Source organism: Marmota monax, unplaced genomic scaffold (assembly GCF_021218885.2).
Source record: "Marmota monax isolate L192 unplaced genomic scaffold, Marmota_monax_Labrador192_F-V1.1 WCK01_AAM20220418_F8-fsc00064, whole genome shotgun sequence".
Taxonomy (NCBI): domain Eukaryota; kingdom Metazoa; phylum Chordata; class Mammalia; order Rodentia; family Sciuridae; genus Marmota; species Marmota monax.
The window spans coordinates 9053336-9079580 of NW_026694542.1; the positions used below are offsets into that span (position 1 = coordinate 9053336).

Consider the following 26245-nt stretch of genomic DNA (forward strand, 5'->3'; position numbering starts at 1 on the left):
CTCGATGTTGAGGAGTAGGAGTTTTGGATGTTTTAATGAGGCAGAAATTGAGGATTACAGAGATTACTGGAGATTCAGAGAGGCGGTGAGTTGATAAAACTCTGGTAAGGAAGGTTTTAAAATCGAAAAATGTAAAAATGTCGAAGATGTGAACTACAGAACTGTTCAGAAGGGGATTGCTTTTCGGACCAAGCATCAGGTACTCGCTTGTAACGTCACGTGTTCTAGTTTTCTGGGCAGCAACGTTCTAAACGAATCACTCGTGTTTGCAGTTTAAAAACTCAAACTCCCTACCATCTTCGCACGCGGCGCGCACGGCACCACGGTACTTGTAGTCTAGGACAGACTCTAAGTCCCATGGTGCCTTGCGGCGGGTCGTCGCGCCTGCGCGTTGCGGGCGGCGGGCAGCGAAGAGTGCGAGGCTCTTTTGTTCGGCTGAGGGGAGGGCTGTTGGCTGGGGCCTGCTTTACACTGCTACAGCTAGGGGCTCGACTGTGGCCACCCCGCTTGTTGCTTTACTGGGCGCCACTCCCCCGGCTGGCCCGACGCGACGCGCCAGTAGCGCGACACCGATTCCTCCTGGACTCTTGGGCGCTGCTCTGAGGTAAAGGGCCCTCCGGAGGAGGGGGGAGGGGGCGCGGCGGTGGCGGAGCCCTGTATGTGGGGCCGCGCTCGGGCTGCGAAGTGTTGGAGCTCGGAGCACGCCGGAACCCAATACCCTGTGGTCCTTCCCGCGCGCGGGGCTCTCCGCCTGGCGCTGAGGGGTCTAGTGCCAGCTGCGTGATGGATGGAGAGGGCGGGGTGGTGAATCCTGAGCAAGAGATTGAAGCGGTCCCGGGTGGGCCGAGCATTGGGGCTTGTGGGGGGCTGTCGCTCTTTGGAGTCCGGGTAGACCGAGACAATGCTTCTTGAGTTGGGTGGGCGACCCTGGGGTTGGGCTAGAGTGGAAACACTTCAGGAAACTGGGAAGGAGACAGGCTTGATGCTTTGAAGTGAGTGGCTGGGGCTTCCTGACCGACGTTTAGAAATGTAACCTGAGGGTATCGGATCGGGTGGAGACTGCCCGAGGAATTTTGTTTGCTGGGCTACTGAGAAGTAACTTCGAGTAAATTGGGCGAGGGGGCTGGGCAGCCCAAGATGTGCTAATGAGGGAGGGGGTCTGTTGAATAAATTGATGAGGGCGAGGGTCAGATATTTGTCCTCTCTTTAGTGGGAGGGAAGCCCTTAGGTAAGTAAGCCAGTAAGGTGTGGAAGAAAAAGGGAGAAAATGATCCGCCCTTGTTTTTTTTTTTTCCTTCTGGGTTCTTACAGTGGGGAGGCTGTAAGAATAGTCTGTGAAGAAACGATGGAACCCTTTTCTTTACTTTCCCAGTTTTTTCTTTGTTTTGGTACCGGGGATTGAACTCAGGGGCACTCAACCACTGAGCCACATCCCCAGCCCTATTTTGTATTTTATTTAGAATTACTTAGCACCTCGCCACCGCTGAGGCTGGCTTTAAACTTGAGATCCTCCTGCCTCGGCCTCCCGACTCCTGGAACTAAAGCTGTGTGCCACCTCCCCAGCCCCCAGATTTTTTTCAAGTCCAAGTGCAGCTCTTGAGTTAATTCACAATTAGTTCCATACATTTTTAGCTGGAATTGTTACTGGTCTCACAAAAGATAGTAAAATTACAAAATGCATAGATGAATTAATAGTTAAGGAACACAGGGAGATTGTGAATTTGGTAGGCAAAAAGGGGAATGTAAGTTTGTCAGTTTTACACAGGGGCACTTAACCACTGAGTTACATCCCTATCCCTGTTTTCTTTTTTTTTTTGTGTGTGTGTGTGTGTGTGTGTGTGTGGTGCTTGTGCATTCGAGGCAAACACTCTACCAACTGAGCTATATCCCATGCCCTGTCTGCATTTTATTTTGAGACAGGGTCTCCCTGAGTTGCTTAGGGCCTCACTAAATTACTAAGGCTGCCTTTGAACTTGCCATCCTCCTGCCTCAGCCTTCTGAGCCACTGGGATTACAGGCACACCACCACATCCACTGTTTGTTTTCTTTTTTTTTTTTTTTAAAGTCAACCTGATTGTTAGAAATTTTTTGAATATGGAGGGAGGGCATTATTTTACCTGTTTTCCAGAGCTTCACATGAAGATTTTTTTACAGATCGGTGTTCGGTGTTGTATTTAAACATGTATTGGTTTAACTCAGTTGGTGGAATTTACCCTAAAAAATTAACCTCTACACCTCTCTCTACCCAGCGGAAAGACATCCTCAAGTGCGTTGGGCACGTGCGTAAACCCAGCAAGTGGGAAACTAAGGCAGAAGGATCACAAGTTCAAAGCCAGCCTTAGTAACTCAGTGAGACCCTGTCTCAAAAAAAACATGGGCTAGAGATGTGACTCAGTGGTTAAGCATCCCTGGGTTCAATCCCTGGTACTTAAAAAATATCCTCGAGTATGTTAAAGAATCATGTCAGCAGTTTGGAATAATTCTAAAAGGTAAAGGGTTTTGAAATAGATGTGTGAATACAGTGGAGAAATTGATTGCTTTGTTCTTCCCTAGGTGCCTTCTAGACATTTATATGGAAAGTGATATAATTGAAAAACACCTGTATTGGTACAAGTTTCACCTTAACAAAGCTTCAGGGCAGCAGAAGATCTTAAGTCATTTCAGGTTTTCCCTGGGGTGACATTTTTCTTCCTAGCTCTAGTAGCCTAAATTGGTTTTTATCGAACATGTAAATAATGTGTAGTCTAGTGTTTCTAGCAAACAACCCAGCGCCCCCTCCCCCCCATACTGGGGTTTGAACCCAAGAGCTTTTTATCCTGAGCTATATTCCCAATATTTTTTATTTTGTAACAGGGTCTCACTAAGTTGCTTAGATCTTGCTAAATTACTGAGGCTGGCCTCAAACTTGTGATCCTCCTGCCTCAACCTCTCAAGTCACTGGGATTATAGGCATGTGCCCATCCCTAGCAGTCTGGTTTTTAATGTTTTTGCCCTGGTATTAAATACAAAAAAGATATGCAAACTGCAATTGACCATTTTAATTTAGATCCCAAGTTCTGGGCTTCTAATAGTAAGCTGTATAGCTTGAATATTTTGTTTTAAAAGTGTCTTGAGATGGAGATGTTAACTCGGTGGTCAATCCCTTGCCTAGTGTGTACAAGGCTCTGAGTTTCATTCCACATCACTCCAAAAAACAAAAAGTTATCTTAAAATCTTTTTGTAGTCCTTCCTGGCTATCATGCATGCTAGCCATGCTCTCTAGCATTTAACTTTACCTACAGCCCAAATGGTTTCTCAATTTTGGAAAGTCTGTTGGTTTTTTTTTTTCCCTCATCTTCTTCCTTGATAGTGGTGTTTGGAATTGAATTCAGAGCCTATGTCCTCTACCACTGAGCTACACCCCCAGTTTCTTTGAAAAATATTTATCATTCTTTACATAAAGTGAATAGTAAGGATTTCCCAAGAGCAGCGTCTATTGAAAAATTGAATTGCCTTTCCAAGGTTAAGTGGAGAAATTAGTCATATATGGACAGAATTCAGATCCTGTCATTGTTTGAATTGCCTAACGCTTTCAATCTTTCTGGTTTTTAATGTTTGATTTTACCACCAGAAGAGGGCAACCTAATACATCTGTGAAATAAAGCCTTTCTCTCTAATAACACCTGGAAGGCCTAATAGAACTATTTGAGAGGTTTTGGTTGGGAGTTGGATTTTGTTACCTGTGAATGCTTTGCTCTCTACTTTTAGTTCAACATAATCATATATTTATTTTTATTTATTTATTTATTTATGGTGCCGACATTGAACCTTTACCACAGAGTTATGTCCTCAGCTCTTTTTATATTTTTATTTTGAGACAGGATCTATGCCGAGTTGCTCAGGCTGGCCTTGAACTAGCAATCCTGCCTTAGCCTCCTGTGTCACTGTTTTTTGTTGTTGTTGTTGTTGCTGTTGTTGTATTTTTGTGGTGCAGGCTAGGCAAGTGTTTTACCACTGATCTACACCACAGCCCTAATTCCCCCCCTTTTTGGGAGGGGTTGTGAACTATTTATTAAAACAAAAGGCCTACAGATTCTTTTCTTCTTAGACACACCCGCAGTTTAACCATGGTACCCAGTGGTCTTGGTGTGTTGACCTTGGATTCAAAAGCCCCAGAAGTGGTGCAGTCCCTTACAGTCCTAATCTTCAGTCACTTCAGGTCATCATGGAGCTTGTTATCAAGACCATTGGCCAGAGCCTGACTGAAAGTTCCATCTTTTATGTCCTTTTGTCTGTTCAAGAACTAGTCTGGGATCTTGTACTATTTGGTAATTTTACTTTTAAGTGACAAATAAATGTATATATTTATGGGATACAGTGTGTGTGCGCGTTTCTTTTCGTGGTTTTGCTTTTGAAGTACTGTAGACTAAGCCCAGGGGGAGACGTAACATTTAAGCTGGGTCTTGAAGAAAGGGTAGAATTTTGACTGTTGGTCCTGGACAGAGGTATACTTTGTATATGTGTGTGTGATTGTGTGTATTAGAATGTGAGTTAATGGGAATAGAACCCATGCACGCTGCCTACTTAACTGCATTCCTAGCTGTCACTACCCTGCTTTGGTTTTAGTTTTGGGTTTTGGTGGGCTTTTTGTTGTTGTTCTGGGGTGGGGGTGGGGTTGTTAACAGGGTCTCACTGTTTCCCAGACTGGCCTTCTGTAATCCTTCTGCCTCCATCTCCTGAGGATCTGGAATTACAGGCATGTATCACTGCACCCGGGTAAGGGCACACCACTTCTTTTTTTTTTAAGAGAGAGAGAATTTTTAAATATTTATTTATTTATTTTAGTTTTTAGTGGACACAATATCTTTATTTAATTTTTATGTGGTCCTGAGGATCGAACCCAGCACCCTGAGCGTGCCAGGTGAGTGCGCTACTGCTTGAGCCACATCCCCAGCCCAGAGCACACCACTTCTTAATAGGCAGTACAAAGCCATGCATGGACAAAACATGCAGTATGTGTTCAGGTTATGATAAGTGGTCTTCTGTTTTGACAGGAGTTAAATCTTGTGAAGAAAGTGTAGTTAATCTGGAACAGCTGGACCCAAAGGGTATTGGATGTTACCTGAGGAGTTGGACCTTTGTTTTAAGGGGACATCTCATAGAAAGATTTTAGCCTACCCCCTTCCCATGAAGCCTACTTTAGCCCACACTGGTTTGTAACATCCCATTGCTTTTGTTTACAGCAGTTAGGCCAAATTTCCCTCCTTCAGTTTACCTTTTCAAATGCTGGTAGAGCCAGGCGTCAGTTCCTGCTTTTTAAATCTTCCTTAGTTACCTTACTCAGTTCTTCCTCCAACCTCTTGTGATGCTTGCTTTTGTGTCTACATATTATTGATTATATTTCTTTGGCTAATTAATACATGGTACTTTTTCTTGTCATTTCTTTCTTTCTTTTTTTTTTTTTTTGGTACTGGAGATTGAACTCAAAGGCACTTAACCACTGAGCCACATCCCCAGCCCTTTTTATTTTGTATTTTGAGACAGGGTCTCTCTAAGTTACTTTGAACTTGCAATCTTCCTGCCTCAGCTTCCCAAGCAACTGGGATTATAGGTATATGTCACAGCACCTGGCTATTCTTGTCACTTCTAACTCTCACTTTAACATGTATTATTTACCTTTTTTGGCTTGTTTGTGTTTTCTTGCAGTCCTGGCTGGCTCTGTGTCTTACAATGTTAGAGAATCTTGGGGATTTTTTTTTTCCAGTAAGCCTTACTTTACTCATTTGTGAAATGGGCTTAATAGAGTGTTGGGAGAATTGATTTAAGTGTGTTTATATGTAATACTTATTAGTTGTTATTATATTATTATTACTTTCCCTTAAGGGCTTCTCAAAAGCCTATATTTCCTTGTGTGTCTACATATTCTACCAAAATGATCAAATTGCCCCATTTCCCTGGGTTTGAGGGAATTCCTGCAAAGTGATAGAACTTAAGCAGGGGTAAGTTGATTACCCTGTATTCCACCAGGCTCTAAGTAAATGCGTATCAGGTTTTTAATAATAGGGATTGAACCCAGCACTTTACCATAGCTATATCCCCAGTCCTTTTTTATTTTTTATTTTGAGACAGGATCTTGCTGAGTTGCTAATGCTGGTCTCAAACTTATCATCTTCCTGCTTCAGCCTCCAGAGTTGCTGGGACTACAGATGTGTGCCACCATGCCCAGCTTCAGTCTCTTTAAATGTTGATCCAAAGATATTTTCTTTCTTTCTTTCTTTCTTTCTGAGAGAGAATTTTTTTTAGTATTTATTTTTCGGTTTTCAGTGGACACAGCATCTTTATTTTTTTTATGTGGTGCTGAGGATCAAACCCAGCGCCCCATGCATGCCAGGCGAGAGCGTTACCGTTTGAGCCACATCCCCAGCCCTCTTTTTTTTTAACTTATTTTTTTTAGTGTTTGTTGGACACAGTACCTTTATTTTACTTATTCACTTCTATGTGGTGCTAAGGATCGAACCCAGGACCTCGCATGTGCGAGGCCAGCGCTCTACCGCTGAGCCCACAACCCCAGCCCAAGATATTTTCTATATATCATTTGTCATTAATGTTTTATTGGTTATGTATGCCGTGCTCTGCACTCATATGTTTATACACATACCCAGTAGTGTTCACTTGTTCACGCACTAGAATATAAGGTCTGTGACACAAGGGATTTTTTTCTCTCTCTTATTCACCCCATTTTTCCAGCACTTCACATATGATAGGTGCCCAGTGGATAATTATTAAATGAATGAATACTATAGAAGCATGTTCATATGAAGAATTACTTATTCTGGGGCTTCAGGGAATGCCTTCTAAGGAGTGACATTTAACCTAAGGAAATTTGTTAAGAGGAAAATGGGATAAAGGGCTTAACCTTGTGTTTGAAAGGATGGGTTCAGGGGTGTTCAACTCAAAAGCCTTCACACATAATGGTATGAAGAAATCTAATTTTGAAATCACTGGCTGGTGTTGAGACTGAATTGGATTGGGAGTTAGTTATCTAGGCAAGAGATGATAATAGCTTAGAATAGAGTGATAATAGAAAGCAAGAAACTAGTATGAGTTGGGGCTGAGGGTATGTAGCTTATTGGTAGAACACTTGCCTAGCATGTGTAAGGCCCTGGTTCTGTCCCTAGAATCACCAGAGAGAGAGAGAAGTAAGATATAAAATCAACAAGATTTAGTAAAGAACTGGATATGGAGGTTGTGGAAACAAGGATGACTCCCATGCTTTTTGTCTTGAATACAGTAAAAACTATATAAATTCTTAGAATAACCATTGTTCATTGGGCTAGTTAGTGCATGCTTATAATCCCACCTACTCAGAGGCTGGGGCAAGAGAATTGTAAATTTAAAGCCAGCCTCAGCAATTTGAGGAGATCCTGTCTCAGTAAAATAAAAAGGGCCAGGGACACAGCTCAGTGGGTTCAATCCCTGGGTTCAATCCCCAGTATCCCAAAAATAAAACATAAAAGTAAAAAGACACACTGTTCATTTAATTGGTGATTGGCTGAGAAAATATATCAAAAGCTGAGCTTGAAATCACAACCTCTGAAATTTATTATAAACTCTACTGTATGGAACATCAGAATTGGTTTTTGCATTCTTTGTAAATTAATTATTTTGTTGAATGTTTCCAGCTGGGCTGGCATACACCTTTAATCTCAGTGACTTGGGAGGCTAAGGCAGGAGGATTGCAAGATCGAGGCCAGCCTCAGCCACTTAGTGATCCCCTGTCTCCTATAAAAAGGCTGGGGATATATGGCTCAGTGGTAGAGCACAGTGAGTACCAAGATTCAATTCCTCTACAAAAAAATCTAGTTTCCACTGTATCCAGTATTTACTTCCTTTTTCTCACCTCTCTTATCTATCTTCACCAGAAGGTAAATGATAAATTCCTTTTACCATTTACTACATCAGCTTTGTTACTTTATTTTCCTTCCTGAGTCAGATAAAAGGAAGAATATAAGAAATCTTGTACTCCAGGTTTATAAAATGTGATTTCTAGCTGGGCGCAGTTGCGCATGCGCGTAATCCCAGTAGCTGGGGAGGCTGGGTCAGGAGAATTGCAGGTTCAAAGCCAGCCTCAGCAATGGTGAGGCGCTAAGCAAATCAGACCTTCTCTAAATAAAATACAAAACAGGGATGAGGATGTGGCTCAGTGGTCAAGTGCCTCTGAGTTCAATCCCTGGAACCAAAAACAAACAAACAAATAGTGATTTCTCCGTTTGGGGCATTTTAGTTTTCAGTTTTGTAATTACTGATTTAGTTATACTGGCTGGCCATACCTTGGTCCTTCTTGAGGGTATTATAGAACCACTCTGTTGTTTGGAGAAACATTCTTATAAATTTCAGCATATGCACAGGACAAAAATGTTCTTTTCTCATTGAGTTCTCAATATACTGGGTTTCAGAGAGCTATCCTTTGGCTTAAAGAAGAGTGTAATGAAGAAGTAGAACTATATGCAAATGTATGACATATATAAGTTGTCCCTCTTTATTTAAGGGGGATCATTAGCTCCAGGATCCCCTGGAGATACTGAAATTAGCAGATGCTTGTTTCCTATATGAAATGGAATAGTATTTGCATAAACCTACTCACATTCTCCTGTAGACTTTAATTTTTTTTTTTTTCAGATAGGTACTCTAAGTTACCCAGACTGGTCTCAAACTTTAGGGTTCCAGCAATCCTCCCACTTCAGCCTCCTGAGTGTGTGTGTGTGTGTATTTTTTTTTTAATGTGGTGCTGAAGATTGAATCCAATGCTTCATATATGCTAGGCAAGCGCTGTACCACAGAGCTACAACCCCAGCATGAGAACTATGTACTTTTAAATAATTTCTAGATTACTTTTTTTTTTTTTTTTTTGGTATCAGGGATTGAACCCGAGGCACTTAACCACTGAGTCACGTCCCCAGTCCCTTTTTGTGTTTTATTTAGAGGGCCTCACTGAGTTGTTTAGGGCCTTGCTAGCTAAATTGCTGAGGCTGGCTTTGAACTTGAGATCCTCCTGCCTCAGCCTGACGCGACACTGGGATTATAGGCATGTGCCATCAAACCAAACCGGTCCATTTCTAGAGTATTTATAATATCTATATCTAATAATATAAATGCTGTTTATTTAGTCATTATGCTGTTTTTTTGTTTTGATTTTGTTCTTTTGCTGCTGGGGATTGAACCCATGGGCACTTTACCACTGAGCTACATCCCCAACCCTTTTTATTCTTTATTTTGATACAATGTCTTGCTAACTTGCTGAGTATCTTACCAAGTTGCTGAGACTGACCTCAAACTTGCTATCTTCCTGCCTCAGTCTCCCAAGTCACAGTGATCATAGGCATGAGCTACCATGCCTGGCTATTGTTATACAGTATTGTGAAGGGAATAAAAGCAAGAAAGTCTGTAGAGATGTAATTTTTTTCTATCTGGTTGAGTCTGTAAATATGGGACCCTTGGATACAGAGGACTAATAACTATAATTAATTCTAGAGATCATTAAAGTCATCCTAATGTAGCTAACCACACGCAGACTTTGAGCATGCATCTGTTGTTTCTATTATCTTTATTCTGGTAAAAGGACACTAGGACCCTTCAAGCAGTACTCTTCCAATTTTCTTTGCTGTGCAAAAAAAAAAAGTCTAGATTGAATGATGTTGAATGTGACACATAGTTCAGGCACATTGATTGTTATTTTTTTATTGCTCCAGCCTTACTCAAAATTTTATGGAGAAGTAAAATGTTCACCTTGAGTTTCTGCCAATCCTCTTATCACAGTGGCTTTTATCCAAGAATGTGCATAAGAATAACCTATGAAACCTTTAAAGATGTAGGTGCCATGGTCATATAATTTTTTTTAATATTTATTTTTTAGTTATAGGTGGACACAATATCTTTTTTTATTTATTTTTTTAAATGTGGTGCTGAGTATAGAGCCCAGTGCTCATGCATGCTAGGTGAGCACACTAGGCGAGACCTCTACCTCTAAGCCACAACCCCAGTCCCATATCATTTTTTGCAATAATAAAAAATTGAGGGTTGAGGTTGTGGCTCAGTGGTGAAGCACTTGCCTAGCACATGTGAGGCCTGGGTTCTATCTTCAGCACCACATAAAAATAAATAAATAAAATAAAGCTATTGTGTCTATCTACAACTAAAAAATATTTTTTAAAAAATTGACAACATCCTAAGTTATATAAGTAAATAAAAGTATTTTTTGTATATTTTGTCCATAAAATGGTATATTATGACAGAGTTGAAATACAAAATTTTAAGGAACTAGGTCAACAATACATTGCAATGTATAAAAAGGCAAGTTCAAGAATTGTTATGTCTGTTTTCACATTTGTAGCTATGTTTATAGAAAAACAAAAACATGCTTTGATGTTTGATGGGCCAGGGAATTGGGGTGGGCGTGGGGGGGTGGGGGAGTGCACCAAGGATTGAACCCAGTGGGACTTAACCTCTGGGCCACATCCCCAGCCGTTTTTATTTTTAATTTTTATTTACTTATTTATATTTGGAGGCGGTTTACCGGGCATTGAACTCAGGGGCACTCACTCCGCTGCTGAGTCACACCCCTAGCCCTATTTTGAAATTTATTAGAGACAGGGTCTCACTGAGTTGTTTAGCGCCTTGCTAAATTGCTAGGGCTGGCTTTGAACTTGTGATCCTCCTGCTTCCACCTCCCAATCCAAGCCACTGGTATTACAGATGTGCACCAGTACCCCACTTATTTTGTATTTTGAGACAGGGTCTTGCTGAGTTGCTTAGGGCCTCACTAAATTGCTAAGACTGTCCTCTAACTTAGGATCCTTCTGCCTCAGCCTCCTGAGTCACTAGGATTACAGTTGTGTGCCACTGTACCCAGCAAGCCAGGGAACTTTTGATTTCCTGTATTATGTATTTTTATAATCGAATGTGAACATATATATTATTTATTTTACAGGTAGATAAAAAACAAAAACAATATCATTCTAAACAAAATGCAAGGGCTGGGGTTATGGCTTAGCGGTAGAGCGCTCGCCTCGCACCTGCAAGGCCCTGGGTTCAATCCTCAGCACCACATATAAATAAATAAAATAAAGTTATCGTGTCCAACTACAACTACAAAAAATAAATATTTAAAAAAATGCACCTATTGTTTTCTGATACTGTGGGTTGGAAATGAGGTCTGGGTGCCTGTAATTTTTTGTTCTTTTTCCCTTTGGTGGTGGTGGATAGTATTGGATATTGAACCCAAGGGTGCTCAACTCCTGAGTTACATTCCCAGCTCTCTTTATTTTTTTTATTTTGAGACAGGCCTGTAATCCCAGAGACTAGGGAGGCTGACTTCAAACTTGTGATCCTCCTCCCTCGGCCTCCCTAGTCTCTGGAATTACAGGCTGATGCCTCTACACCTGACTTAGATACTTAAATTTCTAATTAAACAATGGCTAGTTGAACTTGTGGGTTCTATTCCTTTCCAAAAGCCCACATGACTGTTGGTAAAGGAATTTACTCTTTGGAGGTAGGTGCTGGAGTGAGCTGGTTAAGAAATCTTGGAAGGAAGTGGGAGTCTGTTTTCTTCATTTTTCCTCTTCTTGAGTTCCTCTTAGGACAGTGAGCAAATAAGTGAGTAAAGGTGAAATTCAAGAGAGCTGGGCACCGTGGTGCATACCTGTAACATCAGTGACTGAGGAGGCTGAAGCAGGAGGATCACAAGTTTGGGGTCAGCCCCAGCAACTTAGGCCCTAAGCCACTTAGTGAGACTCTTTCTCAAAATAAAAAATAAAAAGATCTGGGGATGTGGCTCCATGGCAGGGTGTGGCAGAGTGTCCACAGCTTAAGAAAAAAACAAAGAGAGGCTGGGGATGTAGCTCAAGCGGTAGCGCGCTCGCCTGGAATGCGTGAGACCCGGGTTCCATCCTCAGCACCACATACAAACAACGATGTTGTATCCGCCAAAAATTAAAAAATAAAATATATATAAAAAAAAGAAAAAAACAAAGAAAGTCAAGAGTGTTGTTGTCTTTTTGAGATGGCTTCCCACTATGTTGCCCAGGCTGGCCTTGAACTCCTTGGAAGAGGTTATGAATGTTCCGTAACCCATGCTTCCCTCCATCTAATAAAAAAAAAAATTGTCTGTTTCCAAGTGCAACTAATATAGAGAATTTTAATAGGTCTTGTTATCTAAAGATGATTGTCAGTTTATTTTTCTTAGCACTATAACCAAAGACTCCCCTTCACCTGACTGAACAGAAGCAAACAAGGAGTGGTGCTTGTTTTGGGGGAGAAAACACTGCTGTGTAAATAACTTCCTCCAAACTAGCATTCAGAGAACATTGACCACCACCACTACCCACCCACTGGGGATTCAGTCTATTGGTATTGTGCTGCTGAGCTAGCTCCCCAGCCCTTTTATTTTGAGACAGAGTCTTTCTTCTACATTGCCAAGACTGGCCTTAGACTTGGGATCTTCCTGCTTTAGCCTCTCAAGTCACTGGAATTATAGGCATGGGCCATTTCCCCTGGCTCCAGAAACATTATTTTTTGCCGCTCCACAAGAATTCAGAATATGTTTATTCTGAAAAAGTATTTGATTTTTTTCTTACCAGATATTAAGTTTTAGGTAGGCAGGAACCATTTCTTACTCTCTTGAATCTCTAGCATTCAGCACAATGCCTGGAGTTTTCTAGTAGCCAAACAAATGTTTGTTGTTTAAGTCAAGCATTGTTCGAAGATGCTGACATGGGAATAACTCATAAGAATGTAAACTTGAACATCAGTAAATGGTATAACTGATTCATAATAAAGATCCTGATATTTATGAAAAGTGTGATTATTGTGTGTGTGTGTGTGAGTGTGTGTGTGTATGTGTATGCCAGTTTTTTAAAAAGTTTTTAGGAGTTCATTTCTTTCCCTCCCTCCTCCCACCTTTCTAGTTGGGGAGTTTGGTATTATCTTCAACTCATTCAGAGTAATAATCCCTCTTCTTGTCTTGGATTATCCACCATCTTCTTAATTCTTATATTTGATTCTGGGCAACTTCCATACAGTTCTAGATTTTGACCACTTTTGACCACTTTTGTCTTATTGATATCTTACAGCGCCATCTGCTGACACAAATTGGTAGTTAAAGGCTTTAAGCCCACCAGAAAATAGATTTATAGGAAACTAGAATTATAACACTAAAAAAAAATCTTAGATGTTACCCAACTTGTATTCAAAAAAGAATAAATTCAGATTATATTTGTGATAGTTACCTTTCTTTGCCACTCGTGTATATTTGTTGCATTGCTCCAGCTTAAAGAATTTCATGGTCATTCTGGTATTTTTGTGTTCCTCAGTTTTAGAAATATATGATGAGATAAATTAAATAGAATAAGTTAATAAACTTGTGAATTTTTATGGTATTATTCAGGAAAGACAATATGAAGAATAAGGGCACTTTTCAAAGGAGTATTTTAACAGTACAGAATGGGTTTGATTTATATGTACGGAAAGAAAAAAATAAAATAGATATTCAATAGGACAAGCTGTTTCCCACAGTAAAAATTCAGATTTGGCATCATAATGACAGGAATTCAGCCAGCCAGGTATGATGGAACATCCTGTAATCCCAGCAACTCAGAAGGCTGAGGCAGGAAGACTACAAATTTGAAGCCAGCCTCAGCAACTTAATGAGACACTGCCTCAAAACAAAAACTAAAAGGGGCTGGGGATATAGATTAGTGGTAGAGCACCCATGGGTTCAATCTCCAGTACCAGGGGGGAAAAATACACATACATCAAACTTATACATATATAATTTTCTCACCCATACTTTTTCCTATTCTCTGGATGAATTCCTCACCACACCCTGGTTCTGGGGACTGAACTCAGGGTTTCTTTATCACAGAGCTACATTCTAAGCCCTTTGTATTTTTCATTTTGAGAGAGTTCTCATTAAGTTTCCATGACTGACCTTGAGCTTGGGATCCTCCTGCCTTAGCCTTCCTGGTTGCTGGGATTACAGGCATGCACCACCATTTTTTAGGATTGCTTTACTTTCAATTTAATACAGTGTTTTAGACACCATGCTTTATGGTAAGCGGTATCAGGAGTTCTAAATTAGAAAGAATGGGTATAAAAGTTTTAAATGGATGTGCAAGAGTAAAGAAGTTTTGCTATGAGATTAGATGGGGCTAACATTCTAGCTAAACATCAGAAAACTTCAGTCAAGTGTCCTGATTTCCTTTTTATTTTCTTTATCATTTTAGCAGCGTCACCCTTTACACCAGAAAGCTGGCGGGCGCTATGGGGAAAAAACAAAATAAGAAGAAAGTAGAGGAGGTACTAGAAGAAGAAGAAGAGGAATATGTGGTGGAAAAAGTTCTTGATCGTCGGGTTGTAAAGGGCAAAGTGGAGTACCTCCTAAAGTGGAAAGGTTTCTCCGAGTAAGTTTCATTTACACAGGTAAATTTGTCACCAGCTATTTGTCAGGAGTTTTGTGATTTGTTGCCACTAATTCTGTGATGGATACGTTTTGACTCAGTGGCTTATAGTCTGATGAGGAATAAACCCAATAAACCTATGGGCTGCACAAAGTGATCCAAGATTGAGGTTTCTTTTTTTCTGTCTCTTTTTTTTTCCATTTTGACACAGGGTCTCACTAAGTCACATAGGGCCTTGCTAATAAGTTGCTGAGACTGGCCTCAAACTTGGGATCCTCTTGCCTCAACCTCCTGAGTTGCTGGGATTACAGTGTGTGCCACTGCACCCAGCGTAAGATTGATTTCTGAGGAGCAGTTCTGTGTGTGGCTATAGGCCAGTCCACATTTGCAAAGAAAAATAATCTTTGAAGAGGTCAAGTTTCTAAGCTTTCAGTATACTGAAAAGTCTCCCACACTCCAGGAAAATTCTTTTCCAAGGACACCTGTTGTCCTCCTCTTGTGCTTGTCCTTATATGATTTTGGTTACTCTGAGTAGAAAATATGACTCTCTTTGCCTTCTGGTTTCAGTGAGGACAATACATGGGAGCCGGAAGAGAACCTGGATTGTCCCGACCTCATTGCTGAGTTTCTACAGTCACAGAAAACAGCACATGAGACAGATAAATCAGAGGGCGGCAAGCGTAAAGCTGATTCGGATTCTGAAGATAAGGGAGAAGAGAGCAAACCAAAGAAGAAAAAAGAAGAGGTAAGGCTAGAAGTAAAAATTTTCACTATCCCAGAATTTATACTTCTATCAAGCCAAAGTCTAGATAGATAATTTTAACTTTTCTTGTCCCTCTTGAATTTTAGCAGACATCTCTTCTCAGTCTTTCTGAAATCTTAGACATGCTAATGCTTGCAGAATGTTTGGGTTTACTCTTGTGAAGCCCCACGATCTATTCTTAACTTTTTCTCCATGATTCAGGAACAATATTCGTAGCATTTATTGGGGGCAAATAGAAAGGCAAGTGAATTCATTCCTGTGAATAGCTTTTCAGTATTTGATCATTAAAGATTGAAGTAGTTATTTTGACTTATTCAACACCTTAAAGTAAATGCCTTTGAGGATGAGCAGATAGTTGTAAATATTTATTTTACAACTATGTGTATCCCTTTTCACATATGGAAGGACCGCAAGCACTTCAAACCTCAATAAAAAGGATTCTTAAAGGTTGTTGCTTGGAATCAAAGTATTAGTGAAATATTGACAGAGGAGTTTATAAGCTGAGCATGCAAGTGCACACCCTTAATCCTAGAGATTCAGGAGCCCAAGGCAGATGAATGGCAAGTTTAAGGCTAGCCTGGGCAGTTTAGCAAAACCCTGTCTCAAAATAAAAAAGGCTCTGAGGGTGTAGCTCAGTTGTAGAATTCCCCTGAGTTTAACCCCCAGTACTACAAAGAAGAAAGGGTGCAGGGTTAGTCTGTGATTACATTACTTACAGATACTGGAGTGACTTTATTCAGGATAACAGTTCCATATAGATAAAATTGTTCTACCCATCTGGTTTTTACAGTCTGAAAAGCCACGGGGCTTTGCCCGGGGTTTGGAGCCGGAGCGGATTATTGGAGCTACAGACTCCAGTGGAGAGCTCATGTTCCTGATGAAATGGTGAGTCTGCCAGTGGCTCTATGTGGTTGTTTTTTTCCTTTTCCCCATCTGTTCCATGCCAGAGGAAAAGAGTTGGACCTTCGAAATTCCAGTCGCCCAGTTGTGAAATCTTTAAGATGGCATAGTCCTTCGATAGTGACCCTCGGCCTGACTGCCAATCCTGGACACTCATGAGTTACAGGTAGGGGCCCTTAGGATTCTCAGATCTATGCGGGGTTTTTGGTTTTTTTGGTTTTTTGGTTTTTGGTTTTTTGTTGTTGTTTTGTTGTTTCGTTTTTTGGTTTGTTTTTGGTTTTTTGGTTTGTTTTTGGTTTTGTTTTTTGGAGATAGGAGAAAATCTAGAGAGCTTTTGGGTAGGAATCACATCGGTTCTGAAAATTAAAAGGAAAGAATTATGAAATGTGATAGGACCATCCTCCCCCTCTGCCACTTCCTTAATGAGGATCAGGCTGGCCATAGGACCACAGTGTCTGTTAAACTTTTTAAGGTTGGCAGACATTGTGAGTAGCTTCTTCCTCTGTAGATTCTGAAATTCCAGAATTAGCCAGCAGGGGTCAGCAAGTCCCCTTTACTATTACCGGGTGTACTGTAACCTGCTATTTTTAATTGTAAATATAAACACTAGTGGTAGTAATACAGATATGTGTCACTTAACGACAGGGACACGTTCTAAGAACTCGATCATTAGATAATTTCATTATTGTGCAACCATCATAGAGCATACTTACACAAACCTAGATGGAACAGGTTAGTTACTTGATATGTCCTGTTGAGGCAGTCAAGAGACAAAGCTATGTGACATGGCATACTGTTCTACAGGAAACTTTTTTTATAAATAGGAGTACATGTAACACAATCATTTATTACCAAATATTACATGACTGGCAGCACCGTGGGTTTGTTTACACCAGTATCACCACAAATACATGGCTAGTGGGTTATGCACTGCTATGCCGCTAGATGATAAGAATTTTTCCATGTACCACTATGATTTTACGAGGCAACCTTTATATATATGTGGTCTGTCATCGACTGAAACATCATCATGCAGTATATGACTGTACTCCATGAAACAACTAATGAAGTTACTCGGAATCTTAAGAACTATATTTTATCCCAAAATTCTCTACAGTTTTCCTACTTTCTGCCCAAAGGGAAACCTTTCTTTTTATTGCTGGTTGAAAATGCTTATGTCTACTTTTTTCTCCAGAGTGGATCTCATTCATTGTTATTAAAATACAAAAATAGTCTGGGCGCAGTGGCACATGCCTGTAATTCCAGCAATGTAGGTTTACAGTGGAAGTTTCAACGGAGTGTGTATGTGTATAAATAAACAAAAGTTAGGGCTGAAAGTATGACTTGGTAAGACTCTGGGTTCATTCTTTACCACCAAAGGGGGAAAAAATTGTTGGGGAATAATTCTAAACCCTTGTCAATAAAAGCAGCATTCTCAGGGTTTTGTCCTTGTGCCTATCACCTCTGAAATTCAATCCATACCAGTTCTTCTCCCTTAGAAGATGGTTGGAGAGGCCTACCTTTCACACCACCAAAGAAAGGCCTATGTCACAACTAATCCTCTATTTTCTTTTTGTGCATCCCCTAGTTGCTTATTAATCTAACCCTGTTTTTATCTGATTTTATTGCTAGCCTGTTGGTACTAGGGATTAACCCCAGGGGTGCTCTACTACTGAGCTATATTCCCGGCCCTTTTTATTTTTTTTCTTTTGAGATAGGGTTTGCTAAGTTGCTTAGGGCCTGCTGAATCGCTGAGGCTGGCTTTGAACTGTATTCTTCCAAGTCAGGACTCAGCCCCCCCAAGCTGCTGGGATTACAGGTGTGCACCACCATACCCAGAATGGAAAAGTTCAATTCTCAGGTGTTGTTTATGGGGAAAAAGACTTGATATTAGGAGTTAAGTCTAGCTAGAATGTACTTTCTCTACATGAGTTTTAGTAATCTACTATCACTATATTGCTTAAGATTGAATTTTTTTCTTTGGTTGATACACTACTGTGTCCACCAGTTAAAATTGGATGCTGATTATAAAACCAAATTTAATTTAAAAAGTGATTTTTTCTGGGAGTGGAGGTGTAACTTAGTGAGAAATTGCTTACCTAGCATGGGAAAGGCCCTGGGTTCTATCCCCAACACCACAAAGTGGGGGGTTGGTATTGGAAAATCTGGGAACAGTGGTAATTCCAGCAATTGGGGAATCTGAGGTGGGAGGATCACAGATTCAAGACTAGCCTCAGAAATTTAACAAGGCCCTAAGCAATTTAGCAAAATTGCAGAAAACAAAATAAAAAAGGTTGTAACTGATGAATCACCTCTGGGTTCAACCCTTGGTTCCCAAAAAGAGGAGGGGGGAAAAAACATAAAAAGTGATTTTCATGCCAGTAACAGTTGGCACATGCGATGTGGCTCAGTGGTTGAGTGCCCCTAAGATCAATCCCTAGTACTAAAAAAAATAAAGTGATTTTCCTGGACAGTGGAGATAGTTGTTCATTTCTGAAAACAGCAAATGGCAGGGATGCTGCTGGGGATTTAATCCAAGGGAATTCTACCACTGAGGTACATCCCTAGCACCTTTTTATTTTTGAGAAACAGTCTTGCTAATTTGCCCAGGTTGGCCTTGAACTTGTGATCCTCCTGCCTCAAGGTCCCTAGTTGTTGAGATTACAGGTGTACACCACCATGCCCAGCTATGAAAATTGCAAATATGTATATGCCTGTGAAGTGACTTACTTTACCTTAGAAGGCATTGTCAGCAGAGGGCAGCTTGCTTCATATTACCCATACTGTTACAGTCCATTTCCCTCTCATTCTTTTGATCAAAAAACCTACCTTATCAACTTATTCTTCTCTGGTTCCATGGGGCTGTGGGCTCCAGTTTCCTGTTAGGTTTCTGGAGGTTTGGGGTAGTACTTTGTCAGAGATGCCATCATATATATGCTGCATGCCCTGTGCTACTTCCTTACCTGGGATATTTCCAGTGACTAAAATATAAGAGTTTACTTCTAATTCCCATATAATGTGTGTGATTTTCAAATTTTGAAACACTCTAAAATTTGTAAAAATTAGAAAATTACACAACAGCCTCTCTTTAAGCTCCCATGTTGAAGCACTGTTTAAAGACACCTGCAGGGCTGGGGTTGTGGCTCAGTGGAAGAGCGCTTGCCTGGCATGTTTGAGGCACTGGGTTCGATCCCTAGCACCTAAATAAATAAATAAATATAAAGGTATTTACAACTAAAAAATTAAAAAAAAAAAAAAAACACATGCAGGTTGTATATGGATAGCATTTGGTAATGTCAAACAGTATAATTATGAGTAAGCAAGAAAATGCCAGATTGGTATTAAATCCTGTTTCAAAGCCAAGATCTCTCTGTGGCCTCATATTTGATGAGATGTGACTTTTGGAACATGTAGTAGCATCTTTCTTCAGAAATTCTAGAGTCATACCTTTTTTTGGCCTTTCATAGAGGTTCAGTGTGATGGATTCAGTCAGTTGACCTTGCTTTTGACAAATCCCCAGAGAGGGTTTTCAATAAGGGAGGATTTCTGATGTCACTTGACTGATAGCTGCCAATAAATGCTGCTTGAACCACATTTTCACCCTTCTTTAACCTGTTTCTGGAATTTATGTTTTTAAAGCCCTATCTCCAAGTTAAGTGGCTACCAGCAGTTGGTCTCAAAGTCTCTCTGTGCTTTGTTCTGCAGGAAAAACTCTGATGAGGCTGACCTGGTCCCTGCCAAGGAAGCCAATGTCAAGTGCCCACAGGTTGTCATATCCTTCTATGAGGAAAGGCTGACGTGGCATTCCTACCCCTCGGAGGATGATGATAAAAAAGATGACAAGAATTAACTCTTCTGAGTACCAGCCCCTGTCGCCTGTGACTGTGGGTTTAAGTGGGGAGGGAAGGAGTTCTACTTGTCTTGACACCATAAAGGTGGCTTGAGAAGATGTCCTTTGAAGAAACAGTCTAGTTTCTGTGCCCTGCAGCAGCCCAAGTGCTTTAAAGCCGTTCCAAGCTGTATAGTTTGCACACCCATCCCAGTGGAGGGGAAAGGGGTAAGTGTTTCAAGGCAACCCATTCTGCACTTTATTGAGAAAAGCAAAGGGCCTTCTATGAAGGACAAAATTTGCAGAATTGGGTGTGTGGGAAGGCAAAAAATACTGTTGATCTTCAAAGAGCATCTCCACAACCCACAGCCTTTCTTCCCAATAGTGTTAATTCTGCATTTTTACAGCGTAGCATGTGTGTAGTTACTGGTGTATTATTTGGGGTGGGAGGGATTAGGCAGGGAAGAAGGGAGATGCATAGATCATTTTCTTTAAAATTTGGGGCCTGACTGGGTGAAACAATGGAAAGAACGAGTAACTAATGATTTGGTTCTATGACCAGAATATTTTACCTTATTCAAAAAAAAAAAAAAAAAAAAGTCATTGGCACCATAAATGAGGACTGTGAGAGACTGTTTAAAAGCTGTGAAAGCCTGAAACCTATAAGCCAAGGTGTTCCCTGCCTGAGTTAATGTTGTTCCCCACAAAGGACTAAGCCAGTTCCTAAGTTACCAAAGCTGCCATTCTGGAGATAGAAACTGACTGAGGTGGGAAGGTCTTTTATTGGAGAGTATACACAGGCAGATTATTCTGTCTTAGAGGTGCTAATTCTTGCAATCAGACAAAAAGACCCTTTCTTTTCCAATTATGAACTTATAAATAAAATCAGCTTGTCCATCTAAGCCACTGGCTAAAGTACTAGGGGAGGGGCCAAAGGGGTACAGGAAATGGAAGAGTAGGGAAAGAGGAGGGCCCACACTCGGGTTGGTAACTGTTGGAGCCTCTGCTTTTTAAACTTTGAACTCTGAAACCATAAGTGGCAGAGTTCAGTCACTGACAGCACAAGTTTCATTAGTCAATTCAAAGGTTGAGTGGTTTCAAAAGCCCTGGTCTCAGGAGATTAGCTTTCATATTGGGGCAGTGGTTCACTTTAAACACATTGTTTAATTTTTTTTTTTTTTTTTTTTTTTTGAAGAAAAAAAATATTATGAATTAACTGATACCCAAAATGCTGTCTTGAATCATGAAATCAAAGTTCTTGATATCATCTAGACCTGCATCTAGAGCTACATTGTAAAATCTTTTTAGGCATGTATTAGGTTTCTGTGAGATTTTTCTTTAAATGTAAACTTCATACACACTGTCAGTTTTTGTCTTAATAAAACTATAGATTTATAATCCCTGATTTCTGTCTTGATTAAGTCTTACGACAAACCTTTCTTGCCTTTTTATCAGCCTGTTGGAGATGGCTTCCACACTTGGATGGTTTTATTTCTTGAACACTACACTGAAAATCTGATGTCTGGGCTTTAATTTATTTAATAACTACTTATTGAGCTGCAGATATTGTAAAAATTGTCATTTTTTATCATTATTGAAAGTTTATTTATTAAGCATTCTGACCAGATAACATTTAAAAACTATGATATATTTGGAAACATGGATTTTATGAGGTAGGTTTAGGTCTGGCTCTGGTATGTAATAGATTATGTGACATTTTCTAAAAATCACCTCCAAATTTTTCAGGAACCAGCACTGTGTTTGAGCATTGAATTGAATGATCATTTGTTTCTTACTGTTATTTTCTGCCTAAAATTTTACAGCCAAAAAGGGACTGGACTCTTGTCATTTTTAAAAAAGGAAATTTCTCAGTGGTAGAACACCATACCTAGCATGTGTGAGGTCCTGGGTTGGGGAGAGTAGGGTTTTCATTGAGATCAGATCAATGTAACAGTTGAGCTTTGCTCACCAGTACTAAGCATTGGTTTCAAATAAACTGATGTGTAGGTACTTTTTTTTCAAACAGCCTCCTAAGGAAAGTTTTGGGGGAGATGTAAGTTAAGTTTTTGAAACTGGAGACCCTTTCTGTTCAGAGGCCTGAGTGTATCCTTGTAGGTGACAGCACAGCAATCAGTGGCTGCTGAGAGTTTTGGTAAGATGGGTAGAGGCATTCTGCGTATGGATGTATGAGTGTGTTTTGCTGGGCTAGGCAACTGAACCCAGGGGTACTCTGCCACTGAGCTACATCCCATCACTTTTTTGAGACAGGGTTGCACTGAGTTGTCCTTCAAACTTATGATCCTCCAGCCTCTGCCTCCTTGGTAGTTGTGATTATAGTGCCACCACTCCCAGCTTCTGGATCTGTTCTGTACCATCAGATGTACTGAAGAGAGACTGCAGCCTTGATACATATCCAATGGACTGCTATTCAATTTTAGCTGTTTGGACTCAACTTCACCATCATTTCTGGCATTTCTGACCTGTTTTTAAAACCATATCATTCTTCAGGAAAAACATTAAAATTGATGTGCATGCAGTGAATGCTGAGGTGAAGATGAATAATTCTTATTAAGTGATAGTTGTGGCCAAAATGTTAGAAATAAATATAAAAAGACAATTTAAGAAAATTTTTATTTTGAAACAGGGTCTAGCTAAATTGCTAAGGCTGGGCTTGAATTTACAATACTCCTGCCTCAGCCTACTGAGTAGCTGGGATCACAGGTGGTGCATCACCTTGTTCAGCTACAAGAGATCTTGTCTGCTCTAGGGAATGTTCTCCAGAAAACATTTCTTGGGGCAGTGTAGAAATGTGCGTTGGCTGGCTTTCATGATATTGCACCATCATAGACCACTCTTGTCCAGGAGCTGAGGAGGAGGTATATTATTACCTTGGTTGCTACTAGAAAAGCTTACTAGTAAAAATCTTGCTCCTGTAGTTTCTTCAGTTGAGCTTCTATTTAGTATTTTAAGTGGACAATACAACCACAGAAACACCCTTTTAAAACTGACAGGACTGAGAAGTGATGGTTTCAGTTTCTTCATTAATGTCGTTTGAAAGGTTTTGTTTGCTTTTGTGACATAGGGGACTGAACTCAGGGGTGTACTACCATTGACCCACATCCCTAACCCTTTGAGGCAGGGTCTAGCTAACCCAGACAGGTCTTGAACTTACCTCAGCTTCCCAAATTGCTTGAGTTACGGGCATGCATTACCACACCCAGTTTGTTTGAAAGTTTTGATCACCAATTTTAGAAGTAGCTGAATTTTTATTTTTAGAAAATATATTCCAGAACTTAATTTTGTGGTGGCCATATTCAGCTTCCTTTGATTTTTAAATTTTGTGCTCTGTACGTCTTTATGGTCTATGGCATTGGGAATCTGTATTATAAAGCAGTTATTTCTCTTATAGTAAAATGGGAAATAAGATGAATTTGCTACTCCAGAATATTTCAAAACTGGAACTCTGAAATCCACATCTAGCTCTTTCAGTGGTAGTTCCAGATCCTGAACTAGGGAGTAGGATTAATCTTATATGCAAATAGGATCTTCTCATGAGGATACTCTCACTTGAAACTTACAACTGATGGGACTAAACAAAGGATAGGCTCAGGGTTTTCCTCACTTAATAATGGGCTGTGCGCTGAAAAATATATCATTAGGTGATTTCTTAGTTGTGTGGACATCATAGAGCATCCTTACCCAACCTAGATGTAGTCTATGTGGTATAGACTGTTAGATATGCAAGGCTGTCATCTATGTGATGCATGGCTGTACAAGTATCACTATTGAGCCAGTATTCAACCTGGTACAAGAGTCTTGGCTTTTGGCATAGGAAGCTATAATCAAACGGAGGCATTCTAGTGTTTTGGTGTGGGATTAAAGAGATTTGGCAATTAAGATGTCAAGATTGACAGCTACCAGTCTCTCTGGATTACCGTGGATTGGCTCTGTGCAACAGGGAAGTTTTCTCCAAAAGTTCCTGTTTATCTATCATCTCTTTCATGGATAACTTAATTGTGGTCTTGTAAGCTTCCCACTGAATAAACTGGTAACTGTTAAAAGCAAGTAAAATCTGATAACTATCTTGCTGGGATGAAAAGCACTGTAGGCCCTACACTGTGGGGGCAAGCAGAGTGGTAATTAAGGCAGTTTTTTTTTTTTCTTTTTTTGCGCCAGAGATTGATCCCAGAGGCACTTGACCATTGAGCTGCATTCCCAGTCCTCCTTAATTTTTGAGACAAGGTCCAAGTTGCTGAGGGTCTCACTAAATTGCTGAGGCTGCCCTCAAATGTACAATCCTGCAGCCTCAGCCTCCCAAGTCTCTGGGATTACAGGTGTGTACCACCATGCTCGGCCCCCAGATACATTTTTAAATCTTAGATGACTTTGACCAAACCTGCCCTGTTTGCTGTTTACATAGCCTAAGGTCAAGCTGAACAACTCAGGAGGCCTGGCTCTGGGACATTAGCCCCTTTTTTTTCAGTTACTGCTTCAGCCCCTAATGAGGATTGGGAGATTTAATCAACTGTTCAATCAAACTTGTGTTTAAAACAAAAGTCAGAATGTTTAACTCCTTTCTTAGTTGAAATAATAAAGAGGGATTGAGTAAAGAGTGATGTGCAGCCTGTCTCAATTTTGCAATTTAAGTTAGGTTGAAAAAGAAGCAGCTTTAAGACCTGTGTTGGTATTTTTATGTACTCAGCAAGGAAAATGAGGGCTTCTATCCAGCTGACTTTGAAAATAATCCTCTTTACAATGTTCTGTCCTCCACTACAAAGTTGGAATCAGAGGCAAGGATGATTGACTTCTGAGTAAGAAGAAAAGGTGAAAAGGTAGTGATTTTTTGGTACACTGGCAAAATGACAAATCATAGTTTTCAATTCACTTACCAGATGGATTACTGATAGGAAAACAAGGCTCATCCACTCCTGATGATTTAATCATGTACATGGGTTCTGCCACATTGTTTCTACCTGACTGGGAAAATGGGTTCTGGAAAGGCAGATAGTACTTGTATTTGTGTATCAGTAGCATCAATAATGGGAATAGAATTCTTGCTCTTCATCTGTTCACTAGGTAGTGCCTAAATTCTTATTCAGTCTAAGGTTGTCCTTGGTCAAAGCCCATAGGATAAGATAGGAGTCTTGAAGGTGGTAGGGACTTTTTTTTTTTTTTTTGGTAGGGCACTTATTTCAGCAGTTTACCACAAGCCTGAACACAGCAAGCAAGGTCTGGTTTAGCTGAGGGTAATAAAATCATGGACAAGATCAGCCTGAGGAAAGCAGGGCTTCAATGTAACCAAGGTGTCTGACTATTACTGTTCAGTTTTTCCAGGAAGAATGGGTGAGTCTGCCATGGAGGCATAACTCTAGGTCACTACTTTGCCCCTCAGTTCTGTAATTGTTTTCATAGCTTCAATGGTGAGATCTAGGAAGGAGTAGTTTGAAACAGTGGGTCCACATCCATTTCCTAACAAGAGTAAGACATGGAAAAATCATTTTGCTGACTGAAGTCAGCCCAAGAACAGCTTATCTCCCTGCCTCACACCAGGATTTCTTACTTCTGACTTGAATGAATGGATTAGCCCTAGCAGCCCTTCCTCAGCCCTAACCTAAGTCCTGTCTTCTACCAGAGAAAGTCTGGAGGTTCTAATACCCACTGCCAGCAGCAAAAAGAGGTGAGCATTATCCTGGACAAAACTGTCCATCTGTTACAACAAAAATACACTAAAGTAAGGACAAGACAAAGGGGCAAAGGTAAAAAGGATACAAAACAACTGCACTGTTACCCTTCTAGGTTATGATTTGTATTTTTTTAAACTATCATCATGAATTGAGGTTTTATTTCAAATTTTGTTTTTAGTTGCCTTGCCCCTTTTTAAGTTTTAGAATTCTGTTCTAGTAGCATTATTAAAGGAGTGAGCTGAGCCAGGTTATACATCATACAAGGGAGTTCAAGATCATAGGCTTTACCTTTTTTTTTCTGAGATGGGGTCTTGCAAAGTTGTTCAGGCTGTTCTCACACCTGCGATCCTCCTGCCTCAGCCTGAATTGCTGCATTATAGGTGTGTGCCACCATGCCTGACTAGAGTAGGTGTTTTGGAGGGATAACAGATTCTAGTCACCTTATTGTAGCCTGGCACATGTCTATAATCCCAGCAACTATATAGACTTGAGGGAAGAGGATCAGAAGTTCAAGGCCAGCCTGTGCAACTTAGCAAGACCATGGATAAAAAGGGCTTGGGATGTAATTCAGTGGTAAAGCACCCCTGGGTTCAATCCCCAGTACAGGGGGCAGGGTAGGGAGAGCAGTCACTAACTT

At 40.4% G+C, this 26245-nt stretch overlaps 1 protein-coding gene across 1 annotated transcript; it reads left to right on the forward strand.

Moving 5' to 3' along the window:
* The first annotated feature begins 380 nt into the window (after nt 1-380).
* Cbx1 (chromobox 1) lies at nt 381-21112 on the forward strand. The gene is made up of 5 exons (XM_046420296.2): nt 381-604; nt 14259-14435; nt 15000-15177; nt 15986-16080; nt 19801-21112. The coding sequence occupies exons 2-5, from the start codon at nt 14296-14298 to the stop codon at nt 19943-19945; spliced, it is 558 nt and encodes a 185-aa protein (XP_046276252.1). The 5' UTR covers nt 381-604; nt 14259-14295; the 3' UTR covers nt 19946-21112.
* The last annotated feature ends 5133 nt before the right edge of the window (nt 21113-26245 follow it).